The sequence below is a fragment of the Schistocerca serialis genome, chromosome 5 (genome assembly GCF_023864345.2).
Source record: "Schistocerca serialis cubense isolate TAMUIC-IGC-003099 chromosome 5, iqSchSeri2.2, whole genome shotgun sequence".
Lineage (NCBI taxonomy): Eukaryota > Metazoa > Arthropoda > Insecta > Orthoptera > Acrididae > Schistocerca > Schistocerca serialis.
Genome location: NC_064642.1, coordinates 763571857 through 763584066, shown reverse-complemented (window position 1 = coordinate 763584066; position 12210 = coordinate 763571857). Strand labels below are relative to the sequence as shown.

The window sequence follows — 12210 nt, the reverse complement described above, 5'->3', positions numbered from 1 at the left end:
ATGACAAATGAATAGAAATAAAAAATTATGTTTGAACCAATTAATTGAATAAAAATAGTGGTCAGTCATTTTGATAAAGATTTAAAAATGAAAAATTAAGTTTACCTGGCGAGATTTGATTCCATAATTTCTTGGATGTGAAGTTATTATCCTATCCATTACTCTTGACAATGAGGTTTTGTAATTCAAGTTTTTAATGTTACCGAGCATCACACACAATTCCAAAATTTTTTTGTCAGTTACTCGCAGTTGAGGGCCCACCATGGTGAATAACTGCAGTATGTGATGCCTGGGATCTTAACCTACATCACCGTACATTTGGCTTCAAAATGATTCCACCACTGGGGGCCTCTCCTCGTAAGACACTCCTAGAGTCAGAGCAACATAAGAAAAATCCCTGATTTTGGCTGCACTTCTGATAGTTTTCAACTGCTAAGTGCAGTGTCTGTAAGCAAAAACAGTAGTCATCTATAGAGCTATGAAGAGACGTTAACAAAATTGTGTTGTAGACTTGTGAAGCAGCTTTCCCAGAGTACAGAAACCGTCGGGGGTTGTGTTTCTTAATTTGGATACTGGACTTATACATTTGTATATTATACATATTTCTTTGTACAACTGTTTAATAATTTCGAAAGTGTTTTCACATATACGTGGTAATGAAATTTTTTCAGTAGTTCACAACAAACACAGTTCATTTTTTGTTTTCTTTTCCAATAGAAAATTGGAAAAATGGATACAAAGACAGAAAAACCTTTTCTGTTTTCCGTCACTAATGTATTTTAGCGTCATATTCTATGCAACTCTTCATTGAGCAAAAAAGTGTTACGCAGAAGTGGACAATAAGGATAATGTAGTGTCCACTCTGGAGCCTCTTGTAGACAGCTCTTCGAACTGTTCAACATACTAATGGCAGCATCACAGTACATTTATTTTCTTATTTATTATGGTAATGAATGACAGTTTGAAAAAAAAATTAATATTCATAAAGTGAACAATAGAAAGAGAAATGCTTTACACTGCTGATCATACAGTCCGTAGTGTGGCACAGAAAAGTTTGGCCCTGATTTTTTGCAGACTGAAGAAACAGTAGATGTATTTTGAAGGAGTAGTCAGACATTGCACTGGAGGGGCTGCCAGATTCAGGTATCTGGAAAGTATTTAATGTGGTGTGTAGTAATCAAGCAAATAATGCTAAAGTTTGTACATAATACTCATTTTGTAAATGATAATTTAAAAATCCAGTTTGGTCGTATCAAAATAATGGTCTAAAATTTAACACATATCATGAATAGTTCATAATACAGAGTTTGATGTAGTTATAGTAAGGTAGTTGGTGGACACAATGAATAATTCTGCTCGGACAAGGACGAGTGAGTGTAGCATCACATTTTTTTTTTGGAGAGAGACGAATTTGTCTTGTGTTTCCGAATTCAGTTTTTCATTACCTATACGTTTAATGCAAAAATCTTACCATATTTTACTGCATTGTAGGCATCCACATCTATGACTAAAACCTATAGAAGGGTGAAAAATGTTAAAAAACTTTTGTCAGTATGTGACTTGTTAATTATATCTTTAAACTGAAACATCTTGATACATGTGCTTTTTTATGGTGAAGAATGAAGTGAAACAAGCAGCTGCTCCAAAGTTTAAATCACAATGCATTATTGACTATGCAAGTTATGTTGCATTTTGAACCTAGGCGCTAGGAGGAGGTCACTGAGCTTGTCGTGATAGATTCTACAAGTTCTGCTCTTTAATATCAATTTATTCACTGAGCTTGTCATGATAGATTCTACAAGTTCTGCTCTTTAATATCAATTTATATCACAGTATGCAAATTGTTTGTGCAAACTATTGAAATGAAAGTTATATAATGGCCAGAACAAATATCCTACAATTAGCTAATTCTTGGACTTGTGGCTTATACATATGTTAATTGGAGTTTACTGAAGGACATGATGAAAATACAATACGGAAGTCAATATCACCTTGGGAGGTCACATTGTATTTCTCAGTGACATTCATTACCACGTGTGTGTGTGTGTGTGTGTGTGTGTGTGTGTGTGTGTGTGTGTGTGTGTTTTTTAGAGGGGGGAGGAGGGAGTGTGAGAGAGAGAGAGAGAGAGAGAGAGAGAGAGAGAGAGAGAGAGAGAGAGAGGGCCTCTGATAATGTTGAAGTATACCCTGTTACTGATGTCAGTGAAGTGCATCTGAGACCACTAATGGTCTGTGATTAAAGCTGGAAGGCCCAGGTGTGCCTGCAGTGCTGCTTCAGAACAAAAGGATGCGTGACTGTGACTGTGATGGTTTGAATGACACATTGGACAAATACATTGGCGACAGATCCGAGTGATATTGGCAGTGAATTGCGGTACTTGCTGCCAGTTGTCAGGTTCCTCCCTCTCTGGAGACTAGAGGTGTAGTTGAGCCTCCTGGCAGTACCTGCCTTCTGATCCTTCCTTCCAATAAGTAACCTGTGATGTAACTTAACCTTGTCAAACGTAGTGCACTCACATGTTCCCCACTATGATGTTGGCAGTCTTTGACGGTGCTACCCTTTTTCATCTTATGAGCTGTTCAGTCTTTTAAAGTTGCTCAGGTTTTTTGTGCTTTTTTTAAATAGTATTTTCCGTTTAATTTTTGCAAAAGGAAAGATTCTTGTTAGGAATTTAAATAGATGTTGTTTCGTCAGCTATTGAATTTTCTCTGTTCAAGAGTTGCCAATGCCTAACCCATAATTGCGTTAATTGTGGGTAAGTATATTAATTCAGTCTCAAAAACACAGTTATTTTCTACTCCATAGTGGGCCCATTGTGCATATTGTTGAAAATTCGGGGGAAATTTTTCAGTTGATAAAATGAAGCTTGTTAGGTCACTTAGCAGATTTAATTGTCTACAGCTTGTTGACCATATATATAAAAATCAACGATTCTACATCATCTGTCTGTTGTACCCCTGATTTAACTGCTGATCGTTAAATGAGTTTTTATACCTTTAGAAGTTCTTAGAATCATTAGTTATGGAGATGACAGTGACTCTAAGCTGCAGTGGTATGTCAACTGAACACTTTGTTCTCCATAATTTTATAGTGGTTACCTGCAGTAACATTACACATAATTACAATTTGAGAATGGACTGCTTGTATAGCAGTATGTAATAAAACTTAGGGTAAACTGTGAGATTAGTTGTTTTATTGCAGGCTGAAATAAAGTGGATCTGTTTTGTTAGTGTAGTTCTGTCACAAAAAAAAATCAGCTTAGAACAGTATATGGTCTTGTTTGCTATTTACCTATATTGTGTGCATGGCTTATTTCCAGATGGGCTGAAGAGAATGTGCCACATTACTATGCTATTGCATCTGAAAAGGCTAAACCAGCTGCAGAATTGTGCTGGAAGGGAATAGTCATTACGATGGAGTATGTGACAATTTGGTATGAGAACATTAGAGTGTACGGAGAAGCAGCATCTCGAATATTTATTGATTGGGTATGTGTCATCTCATCTTTATTTTTGCTGCCCTTTAATGAAGTAACAGTTCTAATAGTCTTTGTATACATAAGTAGATTTCACCCCAAGCTTTGCCCCCATATGTGTATGTCATGTATATTTGCACAGATGTGTTTCAAGCCTGCTGTTTCTTGCAAATTATCTGAGTATATTTCTATCTCCACCAGTCTACTTTCCACTCTTCTGTTTCACACTCCCCTCTCCCATCTGCCTCATCATGCCTCATCCCTCTTCCACCTGCCTCCTCACAACTTGTTCTCCAACCTGTCTCCAAACTTCCTCTCTCTTCCACCTGCATTCTCACAAACACCCTCCCTCCCCCCTCACTCTCATCCCCTCACCCTCATCCTCACCCCCACCCCCATCCCCTCATCCTCACCCTCACCCTCACCCCCCTCACCCTCACCCCCCTCAACCTCACCCCTCAACCCCCTCCACACCTCTCTCCTCCACCCCCTCAACCCCCTCCACACCTCTCTCCTCCACCCCCTCAACCTCACCCCTCAACCCCCTCCACACTTCTCTCCTCCACCCCCTCAACCTCACCCCTCAACCCCCTCCACACCTCTCTCCTCCACCCCCTCATCCCTCTCCTCCCACCCCTGATGAAGAATTGGAGAATGAAGTGGCAGACAATTTCTCCGTGAAGGCCCAAAACTGCAAGGAGGAGTGCCTGATGCTTGATGAACAGCACATCACAACTGAGGCAATAACAGAAAAAGTGAAAAATCCATTCATCAGCTTTCAACATTGCATGACATTTGGAACATTACACAGGGAACCACCACAGGGTTCTGCAATTGCTCACACTCATTCAAAGAGTCTGCTGATCAACAGTGGAAATGTGGCAGGCCAATCAGATTACTTCTTTAGCTGCCTACATCACCATGAGTGCTGGGTGTGTCTCTACAACTAAGAGAGGTTAGGGGAGGGAGGGGTAGCAAGCAGAGGAAATGTGGATTCACCATCACTGAAAAAGGTAAAGAAACTGTAACCGTCGTGGGCAATATGAAGCCAAGTGCTTTTTAGGACTGTCACATGTGGTGCTAACAGATTGAGTCTGAAAGGTGCCAGTTTTCACAGGAGCATACTTCTGGAATCTCCTAATAAGGTTACAGGAGGCTGCCAAGGTGAAAGCCATGTGAAGCTACCAAAGAGATGTTTTTGCTCCACATCACACCAGCTCATTCTGTGCTGAACAAACACACACACACACACACACACACACACACACACACACACACACACACACTGCTGCTTCGGGCTATCAAACGTTCCCTTCCCGAATCCTCCCCCCTTCCATTCACCGCCCCCTCCCCCATAGTCTCCCGAATGGCAACCAGTGATGTCTTCCTCTTTCCTTGGATGAAGAAATCATTGTGTGACAGGCATTTTTGAAATGGCAGCAAAGTTGTTTCTAAGGTAAAATGTTTTTTGAACAGTCAAAATGCAAAGTGTAGATTTCTACAGCCATGGTCTCCATCAGGTCATCCATCAGTAGGGAAAATGTCACATTGAGTAGTAAATATGTAGAGGAGGACCAACTCCATCGCCAAATTTTGTGTTGAAGCTATTCCTTCCCCTCATCTCAGAATGATAATAGAAACTTAATCATTACCCCCTGTGGTAGACAGACTAATGGATCACTGAAGCCTAAAAATAATGTAGCAAGGAAATAATTCTTTGAAAGAAACATTAGCTTTTCTGTTGATAGACATACGTCTTGACACTTTCACTATAAATGCGAGAGTTATGCTGAAGGTAAGACGAAATATCTTAAACCCCATAACGTTTTTGAAATGCCAGAAATCAAGCATGATCTACATTTACATACATAGTTCGTAAGCCAGTACACGGTGCATGGCAGAGGGTACCTTGTACTGTTTCTTGGTATTGCCTTACCTGTTACTCACAAATGAAGCAAAGGAAAATGTCTCTCTTTGTGCCTCAGTAGGAGCCCTACTATCTCATACCTGGTCTTCAAAGTTCTTATGTGAGATGCATGTTTCTAAATTTTTACAATAGCATTTTGCAAAAAGAATGTAATTTTCCTTCCAGGTATTGCCATTGGAGTTCATAATGCATTTGCGTAACACTTGCATGTTGATCAAACTTGTCAGTAACAAATCTAGCAGCTTGTCTCTGAATTGCTCCTTTAATCTGACCTGGTAGAGAATCCAACTGGTCGCACAAGTGTTCTATATGTGCTCATATTTATAGGAATTACACTGTCCTTAGAATTCGCCCAATAAACCAAAGTTGCCCACTCTCCTTAGGGATAGCTCCTTCCATTTTGTACCACTTTCCAGAGATATGTCTACATATTTATTTGACGTGACTTTGTCAAGCATCACAACATTGCTTCTGTATTCGAACGTTGAAGAGGCATTAGCTTATCCTATAGGCGCTTAATGATGACAGTTTTCTGTACACTACAGTGTCATCTGCAAACGGTTGCAGATTGTTCATGTATGTTGAAAACAAGATCAGCCCTACAGCATCCCTGACAGCAGCCCTGTTTCTCAATCAGGCAAAAGACATATAATTAGACAAAATTCATGAAATACAAGAATGGGAACTCTTGTTGAAGAGGCTGCATGCACTGCTCCTGACTTGTGTGTGTGAACTATGAAATGAACAGTCAATAAGTTAGACGTCATCTTGGAAAAGAGAAGAACCAAAGGGTGTTACTGAAAGTGTATTGTGTGCTGATGCAAGGAGACTTGCAGCACCGTTCACCATCATACATTTGCATTGTTTTGCATAGTTACAGTCAGTAAACAAGTTAATCAGGTCACAGACAATGGGTTCCAAACAAAAACAACTGTTCAAATGAGTGCACCTGCTGAAATAAAGTTGTAAATGAGCCTGCTGGTTAACACAAACTTCCCCAGTGGTAGCATCTATAGTACCAACGCAAGTGGTAGAGAGAAAACAAAGAAATACCTGGTTTGGCCTAAATTGACATCACAAACAAAGACAGGGAAGGGGAGAACAAAAGGGAACAGACAAAAGTCAGTGGCCACAAGTGGACTTTGAAATACATATTAAACTCTTGTTATGAGCAGTGCTGCGAGTTGATGGCCACTTGAGCGAACACATTTGTCCTCTAGCTTTTCAATTCATAGAAGGAAAAGAGGAGACAAAAACTTTGCAATATGTGGCTCATATGCTAACACTGAATGTGAATGGGCTCAGAACACATGTTGAGTTGTAACTATTGGCACAAGAGACTCAGTGTCTCTCGCCTTCAGGAGTAGCATTTTAAAACAACTGATAGGCACATGATTGACCCATTAAATTTTGGGTGCGCAGCCGTGTAAACCTTATAGTAGTACAAATAGTTCCAAAAGCTAGGTAGTGTGTCCCTTTTATTTTTGCACGCGTCTATTAGTGTACTATACAATATTATGTAAAGGATAGATTGTTACTCACCATGTAGTGGAGATCTTGAGTCACAGACAGGACACAACAAAAAGACTGCTAAATGAGTAACCTTTGGGCTAGAAGGCCTTCTGAATTAGAGAGCACACACACGCACACACACACACACCTCGCACCCATATAACCACTGTCTCTGGCTGCTAAGGCCACACTGTAAGCAACTGCACATGTTGGCAGAATCAGTCTAGATGGTGGGAGTAAGGAGGAGGCTGTGGTGGGGAGTGGGAGGGATAGCAGGATAGGGGTGGGAGACAGTGAAGTAGTGCTTGTAGGAGCATACAGGGATGAGGTGGAGAGAGAGTGGGGCAGCTAGGTGCAGTTGGAAGGTTAAACAGTGGGCATGGAGGAGGATGGGTGGGTGTAAAAGTAGAGAAGTAAAAATAATGTGGTTGTGTGGGTGTAATAGAAGGCTGTGTAGTGCTGGAGTTGAAATGGGGAAGGGGTGGGTGAAGGAAAGACAGTGACTAATGAAGATTGAGCCCAGGGGGGTTACAGGAATGTAGGATATACTGCAGGGAGAGTTCCCACCAGTATAATTTACAAAAGTTGGTGATGGTAGGAAGGATCCATATGTCACAAGCTGTGAAGCAGTCATTGAAGTGGAGAATGTTATGTTCACAGTGTGCTCAGCAATTGGGTGGTCCAGTTGTTTCTTGGCCACGATGGGTCAGTGGCCATTCATGCAGACAGCCAGCTTGTTTGTTTCATACCCATGTAGAGTGTAGCACAGTGGTTGCAGCTTAGCTTGTAGATCACATGACTGCTTTCACAGATAGCTCTGCTGTTGATGAGAAAGGCGGTAAAAAAGTATTTCCATTGCAGAGACAGTGAGACTGTTAACTTTGGCCTCCACCTCACTGATTGCTACATCAGTACCTCCATCCATATCAGACCTACCAACTACCATCAATATTTCCACTTGACAGCTGCCACCCATTCCATACCAAGAAGTCCCTCCCATGAAGCCTAGCCACATATGGCCGTCGCTTCCGCAGTGACAAGCAGTCCCTCTCCAAATACACCAAAGACATTGCTGCAGCCTTCACAGACTAAAATTACCCTCCTAGTCCAGTCACCCATCGTCTCCCATGTCCCACCGTCTGGATATAGAGAAGTCCTACCCCCTATCCTTCCCCTCCCTCCCACAGTGATATTCCATTGCCCAAAAAACCTATGCAATATATTCATCTGTCCCCTCTCAAACCCTGCTTCCAACCCCTTGCCTCATGGCTCATATCTCTGTAATATAATTATATGCAAGATGTGTCCCATACATTCTCCCACCACCACTTATTCTAGTCCTGTCACAAGCGTCATCTATCCCATCAAAGGCAGGGCTACATGTGAAAACAGTTGTGATCTACAAGCTAAGCTGGAAGCACTGTGCTGCATTCGACGTGGGCATGTGAACCAACAAGCTGTCTATCCGCATGAATGACCACCAACAAACTGTGGCCAAGAAACAGCTGGACCATCCAGTTGCTGAGCACACTGCCCAACACAGTGTTCTCCACTTCAGTGTCTTCTTCATACTTACCTCCTGTTACATCCCCTCCTCCTCTCCACCCTCTGTCTAACCTCTCGACTGCACCTAGCTGCTGTACCCTTTTCCCACCTTTTTCCTGTATGCTTCCATAAACAGCACTTCATAATCCCCCACCCCTACCCTGCTATCCCTCCCCCTCCCCCTCCCTGTCACAGCCTCCTACTCACCCCCACAACCTGGACTGCTTCTGCCTTCGTGCGCAGTTGCTCCCAGCCTGGCCTCAGCGGGCAGAGACAATGCTCACCTATGTTTGAGTTGTATTTGCCTGTGTATGTTGTCTTTTTCAAAAGAAGGTCTTTTGGATGAAAGCTTACTCATTTAGCAGTCTTTTTGTTGTGCCTGTCTATAACTCAATATCTCCTCTACATGCTGAGTAGCAATCTATCCTTCACATAATATCGTATAGTACTACCAACAGACACACACAAAAATAAAAGCCACACATTACCTAGCTTTCGGAACTATTTGTACTGTTACAAAGTTTGTGTGACTGCACACCTAAAATTTCATGGGTCAGTCACTGCACCATGAAAACATGAAGATGTATATTTGTAATGTGACCTCAGTCTCATAATTAATCTGTGCGAATTGAATGACATCTCACTTCTCCACAGACTCTTACATAACAGATATTCAAACAGCTGCAGTAAAAGTACATGCGCCGTTTAATGTTTCCCTGCATAACATTTCCCACCCAACAATGCTTTGGACTCGCAAATTTTGTCTGACATTATTTGATAACTCCGTACTATTGTCATTTGTAAGAGAGTGTTAAGCCTGTGGTCAAGATATTTTGAGCCTCTTTGTGCTAAAAGAGGTTGCTGACCATTTCTGGAAAACTTTTTGGGTCTAAAGGGCAAAGATAGCACAAAGATATAAAGCGGAATTCGGCAATCAATCGCATTTGAACATTGATAGATGGAGAGGCAGAAACTTATGCTCAGCTGTGTGCAGAACATGATGATGACCAGAATTAACTGCGGCCTTGATTAGGTAAAGCAGGGTCAGCCAGGGTGTGCAAAAGTGCACTTGTACACAATGCCTGCATGCATACAGGCCGAGGCGTGGTATGTCTCGGCTTTGCTCGGCGGTCCTTCTTGGAAGTACTTGCTGCAGTGCAACATTACATTTAGCTGTGCAGTGCAACATTTTTTTCAGTTGTCAGAACATTCTTCAGTTTGGCGGAATTGTGTTGTCAGCACTTTTTATCCTTCACTATTTGTTCATGAGATAAAGGAAGTTAACAAATCCAGTAACTGTTTGCACAAAAATAGGAAGTCTAGCAATCTATCATCATAAGCCTTTAAAAATGAATCTGAGTGATGGAGAAGAAGAATGAGAATTCCAATAACTATCATGCAGTCACATAATTGATGGGTACTGTAGATTTGCCATGGAAAATTACAACACCATGCAGAAAGAATGTTGAGGTTTAGTTGTTGATGAAATGGCAAAAAGTTAAAATGATTGACAGATGATTTGCATGGGATTCATTGTACTGTACTTCAGAATGCACTTTGTGCTAGATTTGCAGGCATGGAGCATATGAGAAATTTGGTGGTAGAAATAGTAAAATCTCTGAAATTTCACACATTACTACACTATCAGCCACAACAGTTTTCGGTGGAATTGAACAAAGGGTGTGTCACATTTATACATAATATTACTGCAAAGTAATGTCTGTCAGTTAAGTCAAGGGGCATGCCTGGAACTATTTTTCACTTTAAAACCTGCAATTGTTGAATTTATGAAGGAAAAAGCAAAGCAGGAAAAAATTAGAACATTCAGAATGGATTGCAAACCTTGTATTTTCGGCGGAGTTGACTGCTCACTGTCCACAGTAAGACATTGCGAGCTAAGAAACAACTTATTTTTGATTTAATGAAGATGCAGTTAAAACAAAAATCACATTGTGGAAGGGACAAATTCTGACAGAAAACACCATCCATTTCCGTGAACATCTGGTGTTTAAGAAAATGCTAATTTTGAAGAATTTATTGTGGCATTGAAAAAATTACAAGGATAGTTTTGTGGGCTTTTGAGGACGCTGCCAATCTTACATCTATTTTTGAACTGTTCTTGGTACTGTTTGCCATTTCAATTGGCAGCACCCCGTGCATATGCAAATGTAACTGATTCTGCAGTGTAATTCTCATTCAAAATACAAATTCTTGTACATTAAAAATGTCCAGTAGTTCTGTGTTGTTCTCTTCAGGGATAGTTTTTATGTCTTGGTAATGAGGTTGCAAACCTAATACAATATTTTGATTAATATATGTGCATGAAAGCTTTTTTGGGTTTGAACCTAAATAAGTCCCAATTACTTGGCAACCTGACAGATGAAAATTGCAAAATTATTTGCTTCTCTCCATATGCTTACAGTTTGTACCAGATAAGAATTTAATAGTGACTTCAGTGCACCACAAATAAAGAACAGTGAAAATTTGTTTTTTATTTTGTCTATGTGGTTGAGAAATGTGAAACCAACTGCAGGCAACCCATTCAGTGTTCCTTGTGTGACTGCCCTGACATGTAAAATAATTCGCATTCGCAGTTCCAGTATCTTCCTGCTCAGTATTGTGTGATTGTGAGTGAAGTGTATGGCTAGGAGAGAGCTCTGCACATGTGCAAGAACACCGCACATGTGTAGAATTGTTGGCTATCCCTACTGCAAAGTTTTGATACATTGTATGCAGGTTATGCCCCATAGCTTGTAAATAATTGAAGAATGCTATAATCACTGTGATAAGCATCTTATTATAGTCAGTATGATGATCTTAATTCAAATAAATGCTGAGGGGGCACCATCTACATAACATTTATGAGGAGTTACAGTTGATCATTTTACATGTGGGAACATTCTCTGTTGTCAGAGATCTAGAAAAATTCACTAGGCAAGAAGGGAAAACAGCGTACGTGGATCCTGGGAATCTTGTTTTGTTTGTTATTATTGTTATTTTATTTGCATTTTTAACAGTAGGTTTTATACAATTATGGTATAGTGCGTTTTGTGTGGTATGTGCTTTTGCTTGGGTGTGGGTAAGTATGTGAAAGAGTGAATCAGGGTTCATTTGGGGATAATATTTCTTAGTATGTTGTCTTGATTTTTTTTATTTTTTAAGTTACATCCTGTCAAAACAGTTGAGAAGTGGGTCTGATGACTTTGCTGTTAAGTGTGCTAGTCATACAAACTCAAACTCAGTTGGGTTTACTCTTACAGCTGATTTCCAAATTCCGTAGACCAGATAAAAGCAGCTGCACTAAATCCTTATCAGTGTTTGTTAGATCATTGTTATGGAATTATTGGTGATGTGCTATATTTAAATATCAGGTGCCCTAAATTTTGCATTTTTTGTACATGTCAGCAAAAGACTGTGTTTTACAGGTGAATCATTATGCACCGGGTCTATTGGAGAAACTAAAAGAGCATTCCATCAATGTGTGGAACATGACAGTGTATTACACAATAGCAATGTGGAACTGCTCACTGGAATATGTCAATGTAGCCTTGGAATGGCTAAGGAATACAGTTTTCACGTAAGGATACCATTTCTTCTTTGTTCTCTCTCTGTAAAACACACAAACACACACACTCACACTCACACATGGTTGACCTAGTACGTGTTGTTACAATCGATACTCTGTGGAAAAATTAACTTCAATATTTCTGTAATTTTAATTATATCGTTGTATAGATGTGTTGTTCATTT

The 12210-nt window shown here is 40.4% G+C and overlaps 1 protein-coding gene across 1 annotated transcript in view; it reads left to right on the top strand.

Annotated features, from left to right (window-relative positions):
• The window catches only part of LOC126480759 (transmembrane protein 214-B), a 152404-nt gene that overhangs the window by 139392 nt on the left and 802 nt on the right, over positions 1-12210 (top strand). Inside the window, exons 11-12 of the mRNA XM_050104047.1 lie at positions 3321-3489; positions 11886-12037. Of these exons, the coding sequence (XP_049960004.1) occupies positions 3321-3489; positions 11886-12037 (321 nt within the window). The remainder of the gene's footprint in view (positions 1-3320; positions 3490-11885; positions 12038-12210) is intronic.